The sequence below is a fragment of the Thamnophis sirtalis genome, unplaced genomic scaffold, assembly GCF_051295495.1.
Source record: "Thamnophis sirtalis isolate CommonGarterSnake01/CBP01778 unplaced genomic scaffold, rThaSir2_p1.2 scaffold_3, whole genome shotgun sequence".
Classification (NCBI taxonomy): Eukaryota; Metazoa; Chordata; class Lepidosauria; order Squamata; family Natricidae; genus Thamnophis; species Thamnophis sirtalis.
In genome coordinates, this window is record NW_028261383.1 from 155,968,683 (window position 1) to 155,995,281 (window position 26,599).

Sequence of the window (26,599 nt, forward strand, 5' to 3'; positions counted from 1 at the left end):
CACAGGTAGGCTCCATGCAAACCTTTCAAAAATAGGCACTTCACTAACCTGGCTTATACCAAAACGCTCAGATAAGCATAATACATATACTTTGCAAAATAGATAAATCATTTACAGAAATGTCCAGATTTTCTTGCTACTGACTGATCTGATAAGAATTTAAATTCAAAACAGCTGGAGGGATGCAATTTGCCACCATCTGCTCTATAGTATTTACACTCCAAAATATGTGGTCACTTCTATAAAACAAAGGTAATGGGGACTGTATCCTACACTCAACTTGTTTTCTCAGTTTGTATCTTATATAAAAGAAACCTTGACTTCAGTAATAAACTAAAAGGTATTCACACACTACCCCCAATATTTTGGGAATCACACATACATGAGGATTATGCCATTATGACATAACCATTCAGGGAACTGTATACAAGCTTTTTAAAAAAAAGCTATATAGGAGAAAATTAATAACCATTACATATAGTCCTCGACTTACAACCATCAGTGACAGTTCAGTTATAACAGCACTGAAAAAAGTAACATGACCAGTTTTTACATTTACGTCCATGGCACTATCCCAATGATCACATGATCAGAATTCAGCTGCTTGACAACCGGCATGTATTTTTGACAATTGCACTGCCCGGGGTCATGTGATCACCCTTTGTAATCTTCCCAGCTGGCTTCCGAGAAGCAAATTCAATGGGGGAAAGCAGATTCATTTAACAACCAAATGATTCACTTAACAACTGCGTTGATTCACTTAACAATTGTGTCAAAAACGGCTGTAAAATGTGGCACAACTCAAACAACTATCTTGCTTAGCAATGGGAATTTTGGACTTTATTGCAGTTATCAGCCAAAGACTATCTGTAATCCTCAAATGAGAGAAGGGCTAACCATTATTTAGGCTCCACCATAACCCAAACCTACACCATAACGATCTGCATTTGAAGGCCAACTGCCCCCTCCCAATTCATCTTCCAATTCGGGAACATTTATTCTTCTGATTATAGCACTCTCCTCCCTCATCCATGATGGTCATAACTTTGCATTCCATACTAAGAAGCTTTTCTGATCTGCAGTTCAGAAGTCTGAAGAAATAATAAAGACCAGCGATAAAGACTCAAGACCACCACACATTTCTATTCACAAGGAAAAAAACTCCAGTCCATCTTTTTATTTTTTTGAAAAATTTCTGACATTACAGAACTAAACTGAAATGTATTAATTCCACTCTTACATTTCATGACATAACAGAAAAACTTCATGAGCCAAGAAAGGGGAAGAAGCTTAAACTAAAATATGAATCAGCATTTTAACAGTTGAACAGAGAAAAGGAATTAAAATGCTGCAATTAAAAAAAAATCATGTATGAATGGGTAAAGCATGTAGAACTGAAAATTTACAAACTAGTTAAAACCTGGAATTGCTGACTGCTCAAAAACTACACAGATGGATCATGGGGATGAACGGCAGAAACGGGTAATGAGTGAGGTGGTGGCATTGTCCTAGCTGCTTCCCATTCCACCAGTCTCCGAAGAAAGCCTAGGATGAAAACAAAAGTTAAAGTCTTTTAACAAACGTAGACAAACAGAGCCAGATGTTGACACAAGTCCAAATTCCGCGTTATAATATGACCTTTTTCAACCATAAAAACTATATTGTTCATAGAATAGTATTTAGCATATGGTAATTTGAAAACTAATTTTTCAGGGGCAAATGCCCCACATATCAATTAATACAGAAGCAGCTACAAAACACACAAATAATGATCTCGAACATATCCAAAAGGAAAGTCAGGCAGGCTTTACTGCAGCTTTTGTACATACATCCCCATATCAAGCATGGCTTCCAGCAGTCTTAAATATTCAGCCCTTTCTGCATGTGTGCATACTACTCAAAAGTCACCAGAATTGTCTAGAAGTAGACATAGTACTTCGCTTTTATTAGCATATGCAAACATATAGCCATTAGATTATATGACTGGATTGCCCATTTTTTGTTCATTTTTATCCTGCCTTTATTTTTATAAAATCAAGGCAGCAAACATACCCAATACTGCCACCTACTCTCCCACAATCCTGCTAAGGGAGTTGGGCTGAGGGAGTGACTGGCCCAGTGTCACCCAGCCGATTTTCATGCCTAAACTGGGACTAGAACTCATGGCCCTCTTATTGCCTGTAATACTTGATTAGGTATGTTCAGGTATTTAGGAAAGATCAGGTTTAACAAGTCAAATCATTAAAAGATATCAGAAATACTTTTGATTTAAAAGTCAAATTTCTTTGCCAACCTCTAATTTCAATTTGTTAAATATAATACAATTCATACAACTTTTACAGCTTCTGATGCTTATAGCAAAAGTGGCTTTATTTTGCCTGTAAAAATATAAAATATATAAAATTATTCCAAATTGATCTTTGCTTGTAAAAACCAGAAGTCCCTAAATGGAAGACTGGAGGTGGAGGTGTGTGTGTGTGTGTGTGTGTGTGTGAGAGAGAGAGAGAGAGAGAGAGAGAACCATGAATTCTCCACTTTGTCACCATTACAAAGGCACGTCTTAATCCACTGATTGGTAACAAAGAACAGATTTTACCAATAAAATTACATTAAAAGAACCTGAATGTTCATAAAACGATTGAATTAAAAAAAGAACAGAAGTCTTCAACCACTTGAAATCTAGGGCTTGAGGTCTGTATATTTAAGCAGAAGCCATGCTATACAAACTTACCTTTTAGGAAGGAGGCTCTCTAAGTAGACTACTAATTGACCGAGAGACTCACTGACAAGCTGCACCCACATCAATAGGACATGGGTTAGGCAACACAAATGGGTAAGGCTCAGCTGAATGGGTCTTTGCCACAATCAGGCCAGAATGGGGATAGAAGGGTGATAAAATGAGACCCTGTATATACTACTGAATAACTGAAATGTCCAGTCTTTTATTAATAATTAACCCAAGGTAGTTTTCCCTGGAGTAACAGTTAGGCTTCTTGGTAGCTCAGATTCTTGCATTTGAAGGATGCCTAGGTTGGGGAAGGCTGAGCTGGCCATATACAAGGACAAAAAGTAGAATTCCAAATAAGACCCATTGAAACAAGGGCAAAGAATCATTCATACTAACTACCGGTAAATACAGGAAGAGGTTCAAGTACATCTAAGTAGTTCACCATTATTTTTGTGTTGTTTTTACAGAGCAGCCTTCCTAAGATAATTTATGGAAGTAGAACTTCCTTAAGTCCCAATTGGTATAGTCAAGGGGGAAGGCTCTCACAAAATGAAAGTGTGTCACATTTGAGCAAAGCTTGTTTACCCTTCCTTACCCACCCCAAAATGGACAATTATTTTCTTTTCTAAAAAGTTAACATTAGTGGATTATGCATTAATACAGCTTGACATTTTTTTAAATGACACTGATAAAGAGCAATCACTTATTCGTGATTCCTATATTAAACAAGACTGGGGACAAGGATGGGTTTTGCTATGGTGTGTTGAAAAGCAGTATCTCCTCTTTGTTTGTATGTTCTGTCCGTCAAGATATAGAGCAGATGATTATGTGTGAACTTGGAATATTGAAAAATGAACCTCAAATAGCCTCTGCTACTTGACCCTCATTGTGCAGCTGTATCTTGGAGATGAGAATATAATCCCATGTACCAAAAAGCTGAGACAAGTTCAAATCAAATTTACAGATCCAATGAATAGATCACTGCTATGAACAAATCATAGTCCAGAAATAACAGATTATAGAGAATTAAGACTCTATAGGGAGTCATCTTACTTGTAATTTCTGTGAAATAAGCAACCTTGGGGACATAACCCAAACCCAGAAAAAAGACCTGTTATTAATTTCCCCCCACTGTCAATGAAGTCAACTGTTTAGAAATGTAGAATTTTTGTACATACAACATATACATTCAAAGTGTGCTGCCTTAATATAATTTGACAGAGGAACATTATTTTCCTGCTGCACCATAAAACTAATAGTGTTAAAGATTGGAAAAATTGTAAAAGTGAATGTGGATGCAGATGAAGGCAAATGCAGATTTTTTTTAAGAAGTCAGGTACTGATATCCACTTCCCAATACTGTGAGTTTGATATGGTTATTACTGAGAACTAGTGTTTGTGCAATATAACAAATAGCTTCTGGACAACACATCACCACCTTACTGGTCACAAAATCAGTCTCTACAAGACACTATGAAACAGACGGCCAATCCATAAGCTTGGTTAAGAGTGGACAATTTTACTTGATGTGATTACACTACAGCAGAACAGATTTTTTTAAAAAGTTACAATTGTGAAAGTCAAACTGCAGAAACAATTACTAAAAAAGACTCCTACTATTAAAGGAAAAAAAGATTTGACATAACTGCGTAAGTCAGCCAGTTAATGGCCATCCCATCCCTCACAATAGGATCAGATTAGACCCTCCACATCCCTGAATACGAAGTCCAAAATTATGTAGCCCCATAATCTAATTGCCATTTCAAACTTGTTCCAATTTAATACAAAAGATAAGCACACAATTCTTATCAATTTTAACAATTATCTTTTCTTATTCAGTGTTACCTCAACACTTTGAAAATTAATAAACATTCCCCTCCCATTTTTTTTAAACTGCAATGTTCATGCGGCAATCCCAGGCTAAAAATCGAGTGATTCTGATTCAGATGGGAAAATAATATGAGCACCATGATAAACACTGGAGCTCTGCTTTTTATTACATTATCCTATTTATCTGACTTCTGCTTCCAAAAAACCTTTATTGTGGAAACAGGCGACTTCCTTGGTCTTTAAAACTAGATGTTTGCTGGAACAAGAGAAGCCAACTGGCTAGCTTTGGCAGAAGACTTTCTTTCAAGACAAACTACATGGCCTAAGGAGCATGTTTTAAAAGACACTATACACACGCTAATATTTTCATCAATAATAATGAGATTTTTAAACTATAGCTCTGGGCTACTCATCTATCAACTTGAGGATTAGATCTTTTATTTCATTTTTAGAACATATGGCAAAAGAAGGCTGGACTTGAAGCACTATTAAAGCTGTTTATACACTGTGCTTGCTGATCCAATTCTCTTTATCTCCTTAGTGATAACATAGTCCTGGATGTAGAGAAAGCCAGGTATCTGAGGCACTTGCGTTTTTCAGAAACTCACAGCAACCTCTACAAAAGCATAGGACATACTGTATGCGCAAAGAAATGTATCACATTTCTACCAAACAGGTGAATGTATAGACATGCTAGCTAGGAATTCTCAGGGACAAGCCATAGCCTGAATGGAAACACAGTGTACAAGGCCTACTCCCTGCCTTCAGTTGGCAACTTCACAATTGTATACTGAGTGGTTACAGCTTCCCAAGCATAGAGCTTAAACATTTCACTACACTCCAGGAAAGTCTTCTCTAATATGAGATACATTTTCTCTTAACTTTTCCATCAAGCCCAAGGCAATACAGCAGTAGGCAGGGATGACTGAAATTTTGGTCCCAAACACTGGGGGTGGCGGGGCTATTAGGCTGAGGAAAACTATTCTAGGACAATAATTGACATCTATTTAAAGACTTTTAGCCTGGGTGTGCAATGTGATATCCACCAGTTTGCAGTTATATAGTCTGGATCCAATTCAGGCACATCTGTGCACATTCTCAATGTAATAGCTTTATTACAAGACAGACATTGAGACAGGTTTGACCAAAGTAGCCTCTTTGCAACAGCTTAAACCAAGGTATCACAAAATGAATCGTTTTTATTAACAAATGCTAGAATCCCATACCCCACCCACCCTTGCCCACCCACCTTATTTCATGTAACAATGCAAACAAAATCTACTAAAGCAACAGCTACAAGCTATATAATCAAGATTACTACTGGACTCCAAAACTGATTAATACACTTGCTCAATTGTCTTTGACCTAGTGGAGATTGGCAGCAAAAAGAAACTCCATTCTAAAGAATCACAAGCTCATTTCTGTTTTTGAAGTTTAAAAAAAAAATCTCTTCCAAGTCTCCTCTACAGGATTCCACATTGCTGAAAAACAATCTGCTGTTCCTCTAAGGCCACAAGCAGACTCTCAGTAGGGAGAGAATCTCTGTTTTTCCGTTTTCAGTTTGTTAGTAACACATGGCACAGCTGAGGTGGTGGAGGCACCCTTAGCAGCAGACACAACATTTAGAGCCAGGAGAGGGACGGGTTTCATGCCAAGCAGACTGGAGACACAGGGGGCGGTCGGAAGAGGGTTGGGGAGGCTGGAGGGTGCGTCGGAGACCCCTGCTGTCGCAAGCGAGGGGGTGGTGGTGGAGGAGGAAGAAGAAGAAGGGGTGGAGGGTTGAGAGAGGTTGATGCTGAGGTGGTCGGGGATCGTGACGGAGGCTGCCTGGGAGGAGGGTTTAGCGCTTTCTAAACTGTAACAGAGGAAAAAAGGAACAAAATATACGGGTGGGTGGATGGGAACACCACACAAAAAGCACAGGACACAAAACAGCTTAAATAGCATGAACCTAGTCTGGAAAGGTTTGGAAATAGCATAGCCAGAAGAAAGATGGGATGGGGAGAGAATGCTGGCTGCCAGGGAATCTCAACATTCTCTAGATGTACCAAGGTCCATTTTATAGTCCCCAAAAACATTGCCCAATCCTAATCCCATTAGGAGTAATTCCAATTTATATTGACTTCAGAAGTGACCATTTTGTTATTTAATACAGAATTACATACCACCCTTTGAAATTACACAAGACTATTAAATCAACATGGTCAGTGTTTATTCGCAAAAGTTCTTCCAGCATTCTTTTCTTTGCCTTCCCAACTGTTATTTCAGATTTAATACAGACTGCAGTATTTAAATGTCTCTTGGAAGTAGCAAAACCAACATTAACACAGTTCTGAGTTCTATGAAATGGTACTACACCAATCAGGAAGTCTTAACTGAACTCCAGGAATTCAGCGTTTAGTTTTCTCCATATTAATTAATGAAAGAAAATAACTTATTTTGGAGAGGCCATTTAAAACAATAATTTCATAAAATCAAACTCCAGAGGTAGGGCTTATTTTATTTTTGTCAGAAATAGTTCAATGAATTGTAGGCTGATCTGATGTTTTTAATCAGGTCTTAAAGCAACTTGTACTTGCCTAGAAAACAGGATTCACATCCACAATTGCAGCTTGTGCTCTGGATGTGCTTTCTTTCATTTACTGTACCCACAGAATTCATTCTCCATTGATAAACTGAGACACTTCATCAGTTAAGAGAGGCAATGTTTTGAGAGTGCCCAGATAATAAATAGGCAATGGTAGTGATTATTGTTTTGTTTTGAGATACTTCAGCATTGGCTATTGATTCTCACATTGAAGCTCGAGTTCACCCCCCCCCCCAAAACCCACATTATCTACCAAAAACATGAAGGCATGTGCAAACATTCCAAGCTTGAATATTCAGAGCTCAGAACAGCAACTGAGTGTTTGGTGTTCAAACAAAACATCCAGCATTTTTTTAGTTTTATCCCAAACCTAGGGCAAATTGGAGCGCTTCATTCCATGTTAGTTTTGACTATTCTGATGCCCCACAATAGGGCTTGGATTTAGAAGATTTTAAATGGGATTTAGCTAATAAAGCAGCAAGCTAAATTGCCATCCTTGTGACTGGTGATAGCTGGTTGAAGAAAGGAAACCGTACAACTGCTATCTATCTAATTGCCAGTTTTATAGATAGTCCTCACTTAATGACCATTTGAAATTGTGGCAGTCATGTTGGGTGGTTGCATTGTTCAGCAGTCACATGAGTGGAATATGCAATGCTTTTTTGGTTTCTGAAAACGCCCAAATGAATGGGTTTGCTTGACTGCCACAAAAGAGGCAGCAAATTACTTCCAGTCATGTGGGTGCCTCAAGTTATGACTGCAATGACATATGATTGTAATTCTGAGCTCAATTATGGTGGTAAGTTGAGGACTACTTGTACTGCTGTTTTAAATCTTTTGCTATGGGTCAAGGTTATCTTAAATTATAATAGAATATGTACTTGGAGCATTGTCTCTCCATTATGTGTTTTGCTTTATTTTACAGGAAGTTTACCAAAACACCAATATGTATATATTTATTAGAAACTGTGTTGCTAGGCTATTGAGTATTCAGGATAAAAAAAAGCTCCAACAGAAAAATCTACTGTTGCTGCTAATAACCTGTTTATGGGCTATGCTAAAGTCAACCCCCTGATTTAATCCTTGAACAAGAAAAATTTAATTTTAAATGTATTTGAACCTTGGCTACTTTTTTCTGCAGATTGGATGTTGTAAAAAAAAAATCAGCAGACTACTGCCTGCCTACTTTTATTGTTTTAGAATGAAAAATGGAGCAAACCCTTGCTACTAATCTCTTACGATATAAATTTCCAGAGATTGGCAGTCTCTTGAAACCTAACAAAACAATGTTTTAAGTAAAAGTTATGCTCTGCACATGGAACTGTTTTATTTTGCTTTCTGAAGGAAAATGATGCAGTTATTCTGCTTGATATACCTAGACTTAAACTTTCTTATACATCTCGGAATGTAGATTAGGAGAGGGGATTGGCTTTTTTTCTGCTGCTTAATGCATAGAATGGTTCATCCCTATTGCTTAATACCAGATCAGCCAAAACTAATAAAAATTTTTTTTGAAAGATTGAGGAACTCATAATAAGACACACAATTTATAGGGCAACTGTAAGGGTAGTACAATGTGGGTCATAATTATGTATGTAGCGCTTTGTTTCTAGTTATTTGCCATACAATACTTTTTTATAGGCACTATGTCTCTCAAAACATTCTGAGTCCTTGAGTTTGGTCAGAAGCCATTATTATCCCTCTTTGATTGCACAGCAGCCATTTGCAAGTGTCATTAAGCCACTTACAAAACGTATTTTTGCAGTTGCTACCATCACCATCATCACCGCCACCACATTATATTACATTACAGTTCTGTAATGTAATTTAATTGGGGAGAGCACGAGAGCCTTTAATAAGAATTTTAGAAGGTTTTCATAGCAATGAGTGAAAAAAATATTCACTCCAACGATGGAGCCTATGTTAACATTTAGCTATTGAATTGAAATAAGAGTTTCCTGGGCATACCAAAATGGCCACTTCTGTTCAAAGACATTTGAGATGTTTGGATAGTTTTAAAAATGTCAGCAACTTCATATCTGGAATATATTTCTTTATTCTCTAGCAGCCCTGAAACTAAACTGTATATTCTTACTTTCTTACAATGGATACTTTAGTCATAGCATAGATGGCAAGTAAGAATGTCAGGACATAGAATACCAGCTGTTTGGGTCTGGACTTTTAATTATTGAAGATGTTATTTCTGTTAAGCCGATAATTTGGATTTTGCGCCACGAGATTGGGTGATAATGGCTATTTGCCAGTTGGGGATTGTAAGGAAAGAACCCCAGAAGCTGCCACTGCTTGCTGCAGAGCCCCACTGCAGCCCATTACAAAAGCTCAATGCAAGCAAAAGCATACATGAAGAAAAGGAACTGCAGGAGCAGTGGCAGTGACCAAAGTCACATTCCTGGGGCACAGCTACCCCTACCTTTTTCTCGATAAACTGCATGCTGTTATCATTTAGGAATCCAACTAAGCACCTCTTTTAAAAAAAAAACACGTAGTACTTAGCAATTCCAAGTTTAGCTTGCCTTCATAAAAAAACGGGTTTTTCAGAAGACAATCAGCTAGTAATGTTTTTTAAAGGAAGCTCAGGGTCTATAGTGCAGTGAGGGATGTACTGCATGTCTTATTTCTCTCCTCTACCTACAAGAGCTCCAATACCTTCCCAATCTCAACCCATACATCTGCGAAGATGAGGTTGCTCCACTGCACCAAACAGCAGTTTTGCACTATTTCTACACAAGAGTGGGGGAATGGGGGGTAATTGGGAACTTTTAGTCTTTTTAAAAGGTTTTTAAAAAGTAAACATTTCTTTTATCATCTGAGGCATGCATTAATAAGCAGTTTACTAAAAACTTACCTGACATTAATTAGATATTGAGCCAGGCTGATGCTGGCTGCAGATCCAGTTATAGTAACCTGCCTGTCAGTAGATCCTTCCACTGGATTGGCAATTTTGATCTGCGCCCCAGACATCTGGCGAATCTCATTGATCTTGGCGCCTTGACGCCCAATGATACAACCAATCAGCTAAGAAAAAGAAAACAAAGTCTTAGTCAAATTGCAATCTGAAATGTCAAAAATATGTTTTTGTACTGTTGTTTTCTTTTCAGACTTGGATGCGGCTGATGTCTAGAAACTATGTAAATGCTGTTTTCTATCAGGAAGCTTCACTATTGTTAAAAGACCTTTTCTTAAATTGTTTTCCAATTGGCATATTAACTAACGTGAATTCAAATGAATAAAATTGTCCTGTAGTATTAACTTGGTTGGACAAATAACTTTGTTACCTTTTGCACAGTATTCCTATATTACCAAAGAATCATAACTTTCCTTTTGGAATTCAAAGCAACACATACTCAATTTCAACATTTGCTGTTTAAATCAACCTAACAGCACTCCAGAATGTTAATAGTAAAACTTGGCCTGCAAGGTAACAGCGTGGCATTTGGTGCTCATAATCAATATTCTTCTGAAAGGTTGGCAGCTGCATTAATTTTGAGATGTGTAATAGTTTTCAATTTTTTTGTATGCTAAAGGCTTCTTCTCAGAAGGCCAGCAGAACACCCTTCAAACTAATCATTAAGCCACGTTTTAATTCGTAAAGAATTTTCCTTATTCTAAGTTGCAATGTTTGTTTTAAAAGATTACAAAGAGAAAGTGTAATTGTTCCTTTCCTTTTCAATTACAGAATCGTAATCTAAGAGATAGACTGCGAGATGCTTTGGTGTCATTGTTCACGTACAGGTATCCCTCTACCATTCCTGTATACTGCAGGAGTCAAAAAGAGGGCTGAGAAAATACCTACAGACCCCTTACATCCTGGACATAAATTGTTTCAACTTCTATCCTCAATGCGACGCTAAAGGGCACTGCACACCAGAAAAAGTACACAAGGACAGTTTTCCACCCAAATGCCATCATTCTGCTAAACAACTAATTCCTACATTATCAAACTATTTACTAAGACTGTATTACTATTATTTTTCTCATCCTTCCTATTACCAATCTCCTCCCACTTATGACTATAACTATGTTGCTTATATTTTTACCATTTATATTGTTCTGTTTGTTTCCTAGTATGATTTGATTCCTTATTAATAACCTATGACTATCACTTGCTGTATGTTATGATTCTTGATGAATGTATTTTTTTCCTTTTATATACACAGAGCGTATGCACCATCTTTATGTGTCCAATCACACTTGGGCAATAAAGAATTATATTCTATTCTATTTGATTCTTTAGAGATTGTTTGAAATCACAATAGTACTGAAAAACTGAGTTCTGACCAGTGCTCATATTTATGACTATCGTAATATCACCGCAATTACATGATCAAAATTCAGTTGCTTGGCAACCAGCAGTCATGTGATTGCCATTTGCAACTTTCCCAGCCAGTCTCCAACAAGCAGTCAATGGGAGAAAAGGCAGATTCACTTAACCATTGCTATGATTTATTTAACGTGGCAAAAAAAGTTGTAAAATCGGGCATGACTCAGCAATGGCTATTCTTGCCCAATTGTGGCTGCAAATCAAAGACATGTAATTTAAATGCCTTCTTCCCATCCTTAACTATTCCCTAAACTTAAAATAGAACAGCTATCTAGATTAGAGCACAACCATAATTTCCTTGAAATGGAATTCCTGAAACAGTATCTCAAGACAATCCAGAATAGAGAGCTTTTGGGCATGTTTGAAAAATACTTACATCATTTGGAATGGTGAGTTCATGAGAAGTAGTCTGAGCTGATGCATCCAAACCTGCTAACATAGGAAGAGATCAAAACAAGTTAAGTTGAGACAATCAGCCCAGTACAAAACTGAAATGCCAAAGCAATCAGGCTATCATTTGCTGCTGAAAGAATTATAATCTTGAAGTATTCAAGCAGAAGATGAACAAAATGTTAAGCTTAAGCCTTTCTTCCTCTCTCTCTCTTTTTGGTAAACTCTGATTATAAGAGACAAAAATGAATGTTTGCACTTAGCTAGAGCAAACCGAAGTAGTAATACTGTCTCTTCTTATGAACAAACAATTGAAAAACAATTATCCTTTATATAATACTTTCCAACAAGTTGTAATAAACACAGACTCAAAGCAAATACTCATGTTCATCAGTATACATTTTAGTTGTACATAAAAGTTATTGCTGCCTCATGGTACAACACTCTCAAAGAGACTTCTTACTTCCTCTGATATCTATCCATCTGATAAGAACAGGAAAAGAGGGCTTCTTTGGGACCTGACCGCTGACCTGGGACTGTTGTCCCCAGGGCCCATGGGTGTAGGCCTTTTCCATCACGGAATCCATTCTCTGGAACACCATACTCCAGATATCAGTGCTGCTAGGATTCTGGAAGGCCATTAATTTCTGCCTCTTTCAAAGGGACTGGCGAATGATCCAAGGTGACACCTTCTGAGTGGTTGCTGTTGATTATCTTGGTGCTGTATTTTGTTTTGTGGTCTGTTGTTATTCATTTTATCTTGTTATTGTGGTTTTTACTTTATATAATGGACAGAGGCCATATTTCAGTTGCTTTTGACTAGAACTGCACAGAAGCCTGAGCAAATAAATAAACAGCAGTACCATCTGTACTGTTCAAGAGGCTTGTGTGTAATGCCATTTTTATGTTTATCAACCCAATATAGCTACCGTGTGGACATTTGTAGCTGGCCTACTATCTTCACTAGCAAACAGCTCATGAAAAGAGAATAGACTTATTCATTCTATTATTATCTGCTCTCCAATATAGGTCCCAGCACACCGTATTTTACAGAAGGAAAAAAGAATATCGAATATGATTTTGCACCTATATCATGTGCTGTAGGCTTTCCCCCCTGCACTATAATGCAGTTAGCAGAATTTGGTAACTGGGAAAGACTCCCCTACCATTATGAACATACACAACAGAGTAACTAGGTTTTTTTTCAGTCATTACCCCAATAGCCTTTCACATCTGGAGAGCTGGATTCAACGCCTGTCAAAATACAAGGGACAGTAAGTGTGGTGGTCCTAGCCGAAGTCCTATCAGACTTTCAGCAACAAGGCAAACTTTTATACAACTTGGTACAACTATTTCTACCATAGTAATTGGAAGGCAAGATGCAACTGCCAATGTTATTGAAAGGACCAAAGGAGGAAGCAGCATCAATATTCTCTTTAAAATCAACACAATGTTTTTGTTCTTGAGGATAGTAACAGTCACCTGTTTTTCAAGATTGGTACCTGTGGATCCTTTGTTTTTTAAGTGAAAAAATGTGCTTAAGGCAATTGTCTTAAAAGGCCAAGTGGAGATTCTTGGACTGCTAGCTTATATAATAAAGAACAACATTTTCATACCACTGAATCCAGTGTTGCCATGAGACATTGGAAAGTGTGACTGTTGCATTGCCAACTGATGCAGCTTGGTCAGCTAGAAAGAGAGAGAGAAAGGTGAATGTTAGGAATTTTGCAGACTTACTTGTTCAGCACAGTTTAAAGAAAAACAGACCCTGCAAGCTGAGCATGAGGTGCTGCCCCCTTGGGATAGGGGAGTTCAGGAGGAAAACTGGATTGAGGAGCAAGCGCTTTCCTGAGCAGAGATGGGTACACAGTAGAAAAGCACTAATGGGGTGTAAAGCCAACACCCATCTCAAAAAACCCCTGGCTCAACAGAAGGCATCTGCAGTGAATTGTGACAAACACCAGGAGACAAAGCACAAACAGGCAAAATAACACAGAGACTGATTTGCAGTGGTGCTTGGGACCACACCATGCAGGACTCTGTCAAGCATTTGGAGGGGAGAGGTATATCATGAGTGACCAGAATGGAGTCAGATGCTCTCCCCAATCTTAAACAGTACAAATTTCTATAGCTCTTAAGACTCACTCATCCCAGCCCCACCCTTTCTTGCTCTAAACATGCTATATGAGCAGAGATCAATTCCTATATGCCCTTCCATGAGAAGTACTACAACTATCTCACACAACAGAAGGTATTAGTAAAGAAGGACAGTGAGGGAAAAAAGTCCTTTCACATCAAGTGAAGACAGCTAATGATTTTATTTATTAGCAGAAAGTGTGCCAAGAAAAGGCATCCCAAGCAAAAGCCCTCCACCTTATAACGACACCTGTAGTGACTACATGATGTGCTGGCCATCATGTTTTAGAGATGAAAGCTCAAGTCTGAGGCTAGCTTCCCCTCCACCACTGGGAAGTGCACTACACCCAATGCCCTATGCCATTTACTAAGAACCACAATGACAGTATACCATGGAGTTTTGTTTTGTTTGTTTGGGGGATCTGATATCAAATTGTGGGACAGGGACTGGAACTTGGATAGAATGCCAAGTTTTGCTGGGCAAGTGTGTGTCACAGGACACAGAAAAAGGAGGAGAGATTTAAGGTTAATTACATATAGAACTGCTGAACAAAATTTGAGGCTCATTTTAGGTTGGCTTGTGGTTTCAAATTAAAACAGACTTCTAAAGTGGCTTGTTGAGAAAGCATGGAGAAATTTTGAAGGGAGAAGTGGGTGATTTCAAGACAAGAAGTGTAAACAAAACTTACATCTGGCTGTGGAATGGCATACTGTCCTTGAATGGTATAGGCCTACAAAAAGGAGGAAAACAGTCCTATTAAAAACCATTGGACAGCCACCCAGTGACAGATAAGAGTTCAACTAGCCAGGAAGCCAGAAAGCTGAAGGGAGAATTGTTGGTGGGGAGCCTGAAACCAGGTCTCTTAAAGGGGCTCCTTGTATTAGCTAGGTGTATATAGTGTTTGAAGGGAAAGTGTTCCCCACCACAAAAATGATTAGTATTAACAGCTGGTTGTTGGTGAAGATTTGTTGTTTAGCAGAGGACTGGATTGTGCTACAAGCCCTTCTGCCCTACACATTCTGCATTCTCGGCTCAAAGGGAAGATTAATTACTTCCTATAGCTCCAACTGTTTTAACAGCTAAGATGAACCAGCTGGGTGTTCATCCCCATCCCATCCTCTTTAAAATTTTATAGTGGACTACTACAGTCAGGCACTGGATGGCAGAAATACATCTGGAAGAATAAGGAGAAAGCAGCAGCCAGCCAAACACGATGATTCTAGGAATAACCCTACTGAAGAAACCCAGCAAGGCAGTCACTGTATGGGGACTTGCTTAACACTAAGTGAAGCTTTGGAAGAACTTATCTCTCACTGGTAGGGCATGGGGAGAAATAAGGCCCTGGTTGGAATTGGCCAAGCAGTTGCCACCTGCAGGTCTGCCTACTGGCCTGCCAGGTACTGTTTGGTGGCCTTAATCCAGTTCCCAATGAACAGGAGTTCACAGCACAAGCCGCCACCACCAATCTTGCCACCCTTGTTGGCAGTCTCAAAGAGGCCAAGGATTGAATGGGCCATGGAGACTGAACTCCCCTCTCACCTCTTGAGGTGGTCCCTCCAGGTCAGAGTTGAGGCACATTGATGGGGCGGTGTGGGGGTAGCTTGCACTGCCGCTGCTGTACCTGTCCTGTGGATAAATAGAGGACTTCAGTCTCCAGGGCTGTCAATCCGAAACCTTTCGCTAACACCAAAGTCACATAAAACTTACTCTGATCAAGGGTTAATCTGTACTAGGCAAATGCTGGCTTACTCTTACTCAGTAGCAAAGACAATGTGAGATTTCCCTGAGTGCAAACCCCAACTACCTTCAACTTCAGGGACAGGGGGACTGCATGAATACAAAATGTCTTATTCTAATGGCATTAATGGGGCTACTCTGCCACAAGATCAATTTCTAGGATGCAAGTGACTACTTCAAATATCTTTGGTAACCTCCCAAGTGCCTTTGCACTGTCAATTAATTGCTTAGCAAGCTATCAAGAGCTTCTGGAAGGTAGGTAATATGAATGGGGCAAGGAAGAGGAAGGGATTGAGGCAAGAACAAGATCACGACAGCACCTTTCCCCCAGCAAGATATTCCAATATAAGTAGCGTATGAATGTATAAAGCACTGGGTACATTGCAGCCAGGCCTGTCCAGCTGCTGCCTGAAATCTATTTCCCAGTGCCATCACTGCTTATCTTGACAATCTCATGCTGGCTTAGGCCACTTGACCCAATCCATTTCTGAAGCATCTGAAAATTAATGCAGCCCTTTAAAAGAAAATAAGCTTAAAGGTGGGCCTTGAGGCACTGTGCTCAAAAGCAGTTGAATGACTATATGTTCCAACTCCACATACCCAAGAGCTTGCCCTGGACACATAGTTCTGAGACCCGCTTTTCCAAAGTGCATGCTTCAACCTCAAACCAAATATATCTAAAATGATCACGAGAATCTTCAAGTCCAGCTAAAATATCTGAGCACTCACAGTTCACCAAGTGAATATCATTGAAAATGCTTAACTAGTTATAGGATTCCAGCCAGCTGAGAGACTGAAGTCATGCACTGGCCATAACAATTTATCAGAAAATTAACATATTTGTGCCTCATATTCCTCTGTGTTGAAGCAGAATAAAATAATTGCACCCCAAATCATTTCTTTTTAAACTAGCCAGTTACTACTTCATATGTAATTAAAAAGAAAGTGGCACTCATTTCCTTTTAAAAGGATGAAAAAGGTTAAAAAAGAAGTAATTCCCAGATACTCCCGAATTTGTGCTCAAAGGTACTATGGCATCAACCAGCAACTCCTCACTTTCTCAGCCCTCTAGGACACAACTCTCCCAATGTCCACCCGTCTCAATTCAAGCCCCTGCTGCTTTTTGAACTATGGTTCTGCAGAATTAATAGTCTACTTAATAATCACTAATTTGAATGCTGACTCAAAATAGATGGGCCAGATAAAAAGAGATTGCAAACAGTCTTATGCCTGGAGTGGATTATAAATGCCAACAACATCCTGCAAATCACAGTGCTGACTACATTAATTTTCCAAAGAGACCAGAGTTTTGTGAACATTTGAGAGCAGCCTCCAAAGAACAAAACCAAAGCAGCAGAGATAGCACTGTGCTGGCCAGATGGGCAGCACAGGTGATAAGCATGCAGAGTAGTTTGATGTGTGCTGGCAGTGTTGAAGCTTGGTAGGCTACTGCTGTTTTGCCCTCACCCATGCCCAACAAGAGGAATGGCCTTACCTGACCACCTGCAAAGATGACAGGAGAACTGGATGGCTTGGGTCGATAGGGGATGGTGACACCCTTTGGGGGAGACTAGATTACAAAGAGTCAAAGGGAAAACATGGTTAATCAATAGGGACTTCTTAGAGACACCGAGTATCTGCCAGAATACTTAAATAACAGGCTACATAACTAACTGATTGGTCTATGGCTTCTACAGTTCTTTGATTTGTCTCTGAACTGTAGTCATATCAATCTTCTGAAAGAGAAAAAGAAAAACTCTTGCTGCCCAAAGGCAGTTTCCTTGTGACATGAGTTCTCAGGCAAGAATCACTTTCTTCAACAGATACAAGTATAAAAACAGAAAGGCTACAGTTTAAAACAGGACTAGGAAATCTAGAAGCAAATAAAGCATTTCTACAAAATGAAGACAAATGACATAGAATTGTAACAATAAAAAACTCTTTTACTGAGAAACATAGCACTGATTTTTTTGTTTATATTCCCCTGGAGATACCTGCAAATAACTGAAGAGACAGTTCAGCTTTCTGGCTAATCAAGACAATGAACCAATCAAAACGGTCTTTTAGAAATTGTGATCCTTTGAAAAATCCTTCGCCTAAATGACACTTCAAACACCATTTACATGAATCACCCTGCTACTAAAAAAGGGATATATGCTTTCACAAAACTTTCTTGCTGCATTTTATGGAGCAAAAGTAAAATAGCAATTCAGTTGACAGCATGGGAGTCTTTTATCAATTGCTGAAAATTAAATAAAACAACTGGCCACTAGGTAATGACCCTATCCTCTTTGCTTTTTCTGTCATCTACTTTCTATGTGTAGGTGTTAAGCCTTTATAAAAATAAAGATTACCTCCAGCATGACCACACAGATCTGTTTGACACACTCGATGATGGACTGTGGAATCCCAGCAATGGTGATCGCTCTTTCAGTAGAGTTGGGTAACATGTCTCCTGCCACTTGGACCTGCGCCCCTGTGCTCTTAAAATTGAAAATAAAAAAAAATCAGGTATTTTGCTTCATGATTTATGTGGTTTATACCTCCCCCCCAAAAAAGATAGTAATTAGTACCTATTAGGAAAGACACACATTTATTGGAAGTTATTGTTATAGAAAAAGATAATTGCAGAACAGTTCCAGTATAATACTCAAAATCCTTTTTTAAAAAATTGTTTTCATTTTATGGTTATAGAATAACCTTGTAAATATTATTCCAGGATGACTCTAAAAGAGTAATTAAAATAAGAGTTATTAATTCCCACTTTTTTGCACTTATATTTTTGACATGTTATACAGCAATCATGTTAAATTGACATTTGGCAGCTGTAGATTTTAACCTGATGTTAAGCAAGGACGATTGCAACGTGGTATACTACATGAATACTGTAGTCAAAATAATCTGACAAAGATCAACATCAACTGTTATAGACAATGTTATTTCTAGGCCTAACAACTTCAAAAAGATGCTCAAAAATAGAAAACCATGCACATTCATAACTTTTCTAGAATGGTAGGAAAAATACTAATTTCGTACAGTTAGAAGTAAATTACCCAATCTAAAGCAAAAGAACTTTCCTGCTTTTGAAAGGATAGAGCTACAGCTCTTAGGATCAAGTCATTTACATTTTTAACCAGGGTAACACCCTGGTAAAATGTAATTGCCAATATAATTACATCAAATGATTCGGTAGTTATATATGTTTCAATCCACACAGCCATGTACTTAATTTCTTTAATGAAAGGGGTTATCAAAATGATGTTGTTCATCCAAGATGTCATGAGCAAAGTAGTATGGTACAGGGAATGTCAGAATAACTCTTCTGTTAAGATATTATTTTATTTGACACCAACTTATTGCTAGAGATTTTCAGCCGTCCTCTCCTGTCAGTTTCATGAGCACTAAATTTAAATGGCCATACTGTACAGTATTAAGCAGAATGGTGCAGCATCAATGGAAAACATCCGTGTTTACTGCATTTGACCAAAGATGAAATAATGAGTGTGTATTTTTCCCCACAGTAAACTATCTCACAATACTAGCAGAATTGAATACCCACCTCTCTTATCTCTTTGATTTTGCAGCCTCCTTTCCCAATAAGAGAACCACATTGGCTGGCAGGTACCACGAGTCTCAAAGTAACAGGGGGCCTGCTAGAAGCTGTACTATTAGTCATTGAGCTGCTGATGTCCTGAAAATAGAGATTAACAAACTTCAAATAAGCAAGGTTTCAACCGGAGACTGTGTTGAAGCACTCTGCAACTCATGTTTCAAAAAGCTAAACTCTCCTGCATCATGTCCTCAGTAGATTACCAGCAGTGTTCCTAACAAGGGAACTTCTAATGAGGTAAATACATGCTCTTTAATTCTTGGGCCATCTTAAGAAATTCCTCCCATATTTTTCCTTACAGTATGTAAAAATACAAAATGTTTTCCAATGTACAGAATTAAGTTCTTATTCAGCATTACAAACATATTATTTTTACTTCACATATTGTAACAGGGAAAACACTCATAATATGCTGTCTCAGCTATCAGACACAAAACCCTACTTATAGTGCTAGTGTTTTTATCTGTGAAACTTCAGTCATGGTATAGATACCTGCATTATCTTAAAAACCTAAACTAAATAACTACAGTTTTCTTCTAAGCAAGCTAAAATTTCCATGCCAAGAACAGTAAAAAAAAAATTTTACTACTCAAAGACAAGGACTGAAGCTTTGAAGAGGTAATAGAGCAAGCAGAAAAGGCTGTTTCAAGTTGTAAAAGGTTACTGGAATTGTGTGTATGTTTAGACACTGACTTTCAAGTTAAGAAGCCTATTTTAGCATATCAAATTTCAAACATTCAAATGAACATCCATTTAATATTTGCTTTCCACTGAAGATTACCCTTTTTTAGCTTGAAATTTTAAACTATATTCCTATGCTTTATTATTTGGTAGACCAAGGGCATGATATTGAAGTAGCAGGGTCAGTGAAGCCAGCCAACTGAAGTTAAGAAAATGACTTCACAAAGTTGCTAATTTTAGGAGCAACTCAAAACTGTTTTGCTAGAGTATTCATTCTGATACTAAAAAAAGGTCATTTTTTTTAAGAACTGAATTTCTTCCAGGCTTGCTTTTGAAATTATATCCAGAAGATTTTGGGGGGGGGGGGGGGGAGCTATCTAACAAAATGTTCACATCTGCTATTTCAGTAGAAAAAGACACTGCAGGACAATAGCAGACTGCTCTTCAATTTCCAGCCTGTAAAAAGCTGGTATTGTACAGATTTAAGAGGAAACAAAGGCAAATGCCTTATTTATTTATTAATGCCTTATTTATTATTGCTGTTATTCTAACTGGGGCAAATCCACTATGTACCAGTTATGCACAATTTGTATACGGGAAAGGGATACACTGTCATAGTAAAAATTATTTTAGGCTACAAAAAAGTATGTGGCACACTAATTGGCTACAGCAATACTGGAGAGATCTGGAGGTGCTAAGCAGCACATCTCCTGCAGCAGCAAATTTATTGACTTTTAAAAAAAATACCAGCAGACACATACGGCTACCGGTCATATGTTGTGCAAGCCTGCTCTATACTCCGAGGCAGCTCAGGCAGAAGCATCAACTGAAATTTTCAAAGGTTAAAAAGAACTATTGCTATTGTTGTCTATTTTATTGTGACCAAAGCTCTTGACACCACAGAATTGAGAAAATTCTCTCAAGTGGCTATAATTTCACAGAGCCAGTTTGGTGGAGTAGAGTAGAGCAGAATAACAAGAGTTGGAAGGATCTTGGAGGTCTTCTAGTCCAATCCGCTACTCAGGCAGGAAACCCTAAATTGTGTTTGCACAATAGCATGCACATGCCCCATACTCACAATCCAATGCGCCCCGGCCACCTGTGCATGTGTCCGAATACGACCCCCCCCCATGTATGCGTACACAACCCCCTACGCAGGGAGGGATTCCCCCTCCCCAGGCTTCAGGAAAGCCTCCGGAGCCTGGGTAAGGCAAATAACGAGCACAACATACCGGAGGCTTTCCTGAAGCCTGGGGACAGTGAAAATGGCTTCCCGCAGCCCCCCAGAAAGCCAAAAATCAACTGGCCGGCATGCACGTGCACGGTGGAGCTGACAGCTTGCATGCCAGCAGATATGGCTCCACGTGCCACCTGTGCCGTATGTTTGCCAACACGGCCCTCTACCATTTCAGACAAGTAGTACTTAAGGTGCTGATTTCTAGGCTTACCATAAGCATAGAAGATAGCTAGGTGATTTTAGGTCTGTTGCTCTCTTAGCACAATTCACTTCACAGGGTGGTTGTTGTGGGGAAAAATATGCTGCTAGAATATTAGCTATGATTGCTGCCTTTTGTCATTTATATTTAACTATGTATGTATAGATTTACGTGGCATGATAAAAATGTAATGAATTGAAACTATAGTGCAGATTTGTTACATTTCTGGTTTCTGCAAGTAGAAGCAACACTTTGAAGAACAATTGAAACCATTCTTCGAAACATATCTCAATATTGTATCAGAGCCACCCAGAGATTTTTAAAGAACTCTTGGGATTGTGTGGGGAAACTAATTAACTTCTTTCCTCCTTTTGAGTATATTGTAGGATGAGAGCCATTAGTCTATGATAGGATCAAGAAAGTCCAATAACATTTTCTCTGGCTAACAAATTTTGTCAAAGATAGCTCTACACCTTATGAAGCGAGCTGCAGCTCACAAAAGTGTATATCTGCTAATAAAATTTGTGAGTCAGAAAGGTGCTATCAGACTGAGGCTTCCCCCCACCCCACTTGAATAATATCTTATAATGGGAATCTCCTCAGCTTAGTATCCTAATTGTTTTTGAATAAGAAACAAAATCGACTATCATTTAAAAAAAATATTTACTTCATAAAAATGTGGGTTCTAAGAAAAAGAATTATCTCCAACTTTAAATCTTCTCAAAACAGTTTCAATCCATGCTCATTACCCCAAATGCCTTTCATGGTCATATCCTCAACTCATCAAGGATCATCTAATTAAATTCACACACCTCTTCCAGTTTATCAATAATCATAGCAAAAGCTTTGAAGATGGCATTAGTGGGTCCAGCAAGAGTGATAATCCGTTCTGGGCAGTTCCCTTCTGAGATGTTAATCCGTGCACCACTCTAAAAAGAAAAATAAATGAATTGCTAGACAATAATGCACCACTTCTTAGGATTGCATTAGATTTCTGGGATTTCTTTTTAAGTAAGCATGCTAAGGTTTGGACTGTAGCCTCTGAGTTTCACCTCTGATCCGCTTCACCTTTCCCCCCATAAAGTTCTCTACTCCAAATTTATCCGGAAACAATATCCAGTTAAAACAAAACAGATATAACACAAGAACAACATAATTACTAATGTTTAGTTAAGAAGACCCATATTGCCCTATTTATCAGGTCCATTTTGTTTGCCTTTTATCCTTTGAAACGTACCTCTTCACGCATCTTCTTTACAGACTCTCCTTTCTGTGCAGATAGGGAAAAAAGAAAAATACTTGTGAAAACTTATTAATTCAAATGTGTGTAAGAAAATACTAATTAAATTGTGTCACATACCTTTCCAATGATGCTTCCAACCTCCTGAAACAGCAAACATGAAAAGTTATACTTTTCAATAATTTAACAATGTCCATAACCATAAGTTCCCAAACATTATGCTTATAAGTCCTACATTTTTCAAACAAAAAAACATTTATTTTTACAATTGACAAGAGGAACTTGATTAAGTTTAATTTGATAATCTCAAAGCTCTGATTGAAGTAATTGTACTGGAAGAGGATTTAAATCAGCATTTTGAAGATATACTTAATCAAGTTAAATTCTAGTTTCCCTTCTTAGGGGTTAAGAGAACAATATATGGCATGCCAAGAGCAAGCAGATGTTTTAATCTGATCAGACAACTGGATTTTCCAAGGCATTTACTGTGACCTAGTTTTATGCCAAGACAAAGAACATAGAAAGCTGCAATTACCTTCCCATGCATAAGTAGGCGAATAGTAAGTGTGACATTTAAACCTCCTTCAATTACGCCGGTGTCCATCTTGAGTTGTATTCAGTTAGGTCAGGCTTAGTCAGTGGTCAAATCTTTGGTCGCTGGGAGAAAAAAAACCGCACTGTAATAGAAAAATACCATCTCATCACCCACCAGTTCATTGGAACCATTTCCAATCTGTCTTTAATTTATTGTCTGAAAACATGTTTTTTAAATATATCTTAACAAAAAGTAGACCAAGGGATGTAGGGTTTTCTCCCCTTTTAAACTGCAATGTTGCCATAACTCTCAGCAAAGAAAAATAATAATAAATTATGGCCCTTTACTGTTTGCAATGGAAGAGAAATATTAAAATTATTTTAGAAGGGAAGAAAAAGATGCAAATTTATTGTGTTCATTTTAATCCCATCTGGACATTAGCTTGGTTGAGTATGCAATGTCTGCGGCGTATTGGAATCCTTTGAGATTAATGGCTGGATTGCATTGCCTTTTCTGTTCACATTAGCTTGGTTGTGGATACTTTGTATGCCAGGGCTGTCAAACTCACAGCCTGTGGGCTGGATGCGTCACATGCTGGCCCTGACCCTGCCCAGTTTAGCAAAGGGGAAAAAGTCTCAATACATCATGTGATACCATGACCACATGAGTTTGACACCCCTGCTGTATGTCTTAGCATTGTGTATTCACAATAACATTAGTTTGACAGGAGAGAATAGGCCAAAGTAATCCCTACACTAGATTTCCTGGTGTTTTCTCTTAAGAGTTGATAAAGATAAATTTCAATCTCCTATATGTTTATTCATAAAATATTCAGATACTTGAAAAATTAAAATGATGTTTACCAGAAATATGGATTATAGTTTCGTGCTTGAAATAATCATCATGAACTAGATTCCCCTTGAACAATTTGATTTTCTTTTCGACCCAGACGCCCCTTTCCCCAATTTTGCTGGGATAGAGATCAACTGTCATTTTCATATCCACAGCAAACCAGTTTCTCCATTAATTCCTAGTTCTTCTGGCAATTTCTGCATTAAGAATATTGAAAAAAAAACTATTTAAGTCTGACAGTGTACAGCCTGGTTGACCAATTGTATCATATGGTACACTTAAATCACCTTTTATATAATATCCAATTTTAAGCACCAAGAACCTCAATCTTCAATCTAGTACTTGTACTTGACGCCTCTTCACCCATCGTGGGTATAGGCGACTTCCAATCTAGTAACTTCTGAGTATGATCAATATGCTTTTCTTAAGCTACTTACTCTACACTACAGGAAGCTACAACACATGCAGTTTTTAAATTAATGAATTGACAAAAATTACTTGTTCATTAAGATATGCATCAGTATTAAAGAGTCAGTTTGGTGTATTTGGTGTATTATAAAGGCATCAGGCCAGAAACTGGGAGACAGTGAGTTCTAGTCACACATCAGCACAAAATACAGCTGGGTAGTGACTTTGGGCCAGTCACTCATTTTCAGCCCTAGAAAGGCAGGCAAAGGAAAATCACTTCTGAAAAACCTTGCCAAGAAAACTGCAGGGACTAGTTCAGGCAGTCGCCAGGAGTCCTCATTGACTTGAAGGCACAAAAAATAAAATAAATCAATATTAAGAATATAGAAGAACAGACATCAGAAATTGCTTTTTATTATCAAAAATTAAAAACCAGACTAAGGTTTTTTTTTGCTTAGAAGTAGATAAAAATATACCATTAATAGAGTAAGACCACAATTTCACTGTATCTGCCACATTTCAGATAAGTCTCTATATTTTTAAAAGTGTGTTATGCAACTCTCTCCCAAATCCTTATTCACTCATTGGTGTAACTCACAAGGATTTTTGTCTACATCAACAATGTAACACATTGGATTAATAAATCTGATGCCCATAAAAAAGGTGTTTTACTTGTTTACAATTGTATTTTTAAAAAACCTCGCCCATAAGAATTTAATCTCCAAATTATGTTTATTATTTTCCAATCATTGTTAAAGTTTCTATCAGAGGATTTTCTTTTCTTTTTCTAAAAGATCTGGCTTCCTTCTCAATGTTTCAGGGGGGGGGGGGCAAAATGGCAAAATGTGAGTATACAGCCCAATTATACATATATTCCAGCTTATTCCATATTAGGTATTTACCAATCTCGCTATTTAAAGTACGCTAAATACTCCTATGTATCCAGTGTCGGGAGGAAACAACAACCCCACTTTTTTTTAATCCAAACCCTACTCGGGTTTTAAAAAAAATCCTTGAGGCAAAGTTCTTATACTGTGTCGACTTTTCCTCCCCAAACGACCTGAGAAGGCTTAAAAAGAGAATCGCGGTTAAACAGTGAAGAGGGCGCTGTACCGCTGGCGGGATACAGTGCTTTGAAAATTACACAAGACGCAACTCGGCGGCGGCGGCGGCGGCTCCCTCCTCCGCCCGCCAGCGGGGCCGCCTCCATTCTCCCGACTCCACAGAGCCAAAGCGCGTTATAGCGTCAGCCTCGCCCTCCCTCCCCCACTACAACGCATAAACTCCGCCCCTCCCTTCCCCCCCCCGCCACCCTCTCCTTCCTCCCTCTCTCCCCCCTCCCTCCGACCGTCCCTCGCGCGGCCAGGGCCTAGATCCCGCCCAATGTGACGCAGCAACAGCGCGCGCGCCCCCCCACCGGCCCTGTGCGGCCTCCCCAGTTAGTGCCCCCCCCCCGCAAACACGCAGAGCTGATCGCGCGGGCCCCGCTCCGATACGCAGGTGGCAAGACGAACGCGGCCGCCCCTCCCCCCCCCACGCGCGCGCCTCACACACGCACTCGGGCCAGATTAGGCCCCAGTAGGCCGCGCGCGCATCCCCCAGCTTCCTTAGTGACCTGGCCGGGTCGGGGAAAAAGAACTGGCGGAAAACTGAAACTACTCGAGGCCGAGGATTGAGAAGGGGGGGGGGGTTGAGGATAAACACTAACCCAGGGTTAATAGGGAAGCTTACCTGGCGGGATAGCTGGCCAGGCCAGGCCTCGCACGTCCGCTCGCTCTCTTGCTCACTGACTCGCTCGGGCGGGAGGGGGAGGGGATGGGACGGGGGAGCGGGAGGAGGGAGGGCGGGTGGTGCGTGGGTCTCCGGGGCGGGCGGAGGGAGCGGGACAGGGGGAGGGGAGGAGGAGGAGAGAGCCGGGGTGGGCGGGTGGGATGGCGGCGGCGGGAGGAGGGCAAGGGCAGCGGGAAGGGGCTGCGGCAGCTGCTCTTGCGGCGGCGGCCTCGGCGGGTCTGGGAGGGGGAGCCGGAGAGCGGGGCGATTTCAACCCCGCCTTGACCCGGAAATAATAAGATCCCTCCCCCGTGCG

The 26,599-nt window shown here is 39.3% G+C and overlaps 1 protein-coding gene across 21 annotated transcripts; it reads right to left on the minus strand.

Annotated features, from left to right (window-relative positions):
• Window positions 1-1,162: 1,162 nt before the first annotated feature.
• PCBP2 (poly(rC) binding protein 2) lies at window positions 1,163-26,529 on the minus strand. 21 transcript variants are annotated; one of them, XM_087710523.1, is made up of 15 exons: window positions 26,245-26,516; window positions 23,254-23,395; window positions 22,839-22,862; window positions 22,716-22,748; window positions 22,291-22,407; window positions 19,311-19,442; window positions 18,106-18,234; window positions 17,247-17,321; window positions 15,554-15,640; window positions 14,703-14,744; window positions 13,494-13,566; window positions 13,093-13,131; window positions 11,864-11,916; window positions 10,012-10,181; window positions 1,163-1,545 (listed from the first exon to the last, which is right to left on the minus strand). In XM_087710523.1, exons 2-15 carry the CDS (start codon window positions 23,320-23,322, stop codon window positions 1,509-1,511), a joined length of 1,080 nt encoding a protein of 359 aa, XP_087566649.1. In that variant the 5' UTR covers window positions 23,323-23,395; window positions 26,245-26,516; the 3' UTR covers window positions 1,163-1,508. The 21 variants fall into 21 exon arrangements, with proteins under 21 accessions (XP_087566649.1, XP_013922965.1, XP_087566651.1 ...); XM_014067490.2 differs by having other exon boundaries at window positions 11,864-11,919; XM_014067481.2 differs by lacking the exon at window positions 1,163-1,545 and adding an exon at window positions 4,227-6,413 and having other exon boundaries at window positions 11,864-11,919; window positions 23,254-23,375; window positions 26,245-26,527.
• Between the last annotated feature and the right edge of the window lie 70 nt (window positions 26,530-26,599).

What these genes read in the sequence shown, in the direction of transcription:
- PCBP2 (XM_014067481.2), bottom strand. Translation starts at nt 23,322, where the DNA reads ATGGACACCGGCGTAATTGAAGGAGGTTTAAATGTCACACTTACTATT. An exon ending in TGGAGGGACCACCTCAAGAG is followed by an intron (nt 14,745 to 15,553) that starts GTGAGAGGGGAG and finishes TCCTTTTTGTAG; the next exon opens with GCCTATACCATTCAAGGACA. An exon ending in CAATATCTAATTAATGTCAG is followed by an intron (nt 6,414 to 10,011) that starts GTAAGTTTTTAG and finishes CCTCTGTTACAG; the next exon opens with TTTAGAAAGCGCTAAACCCT.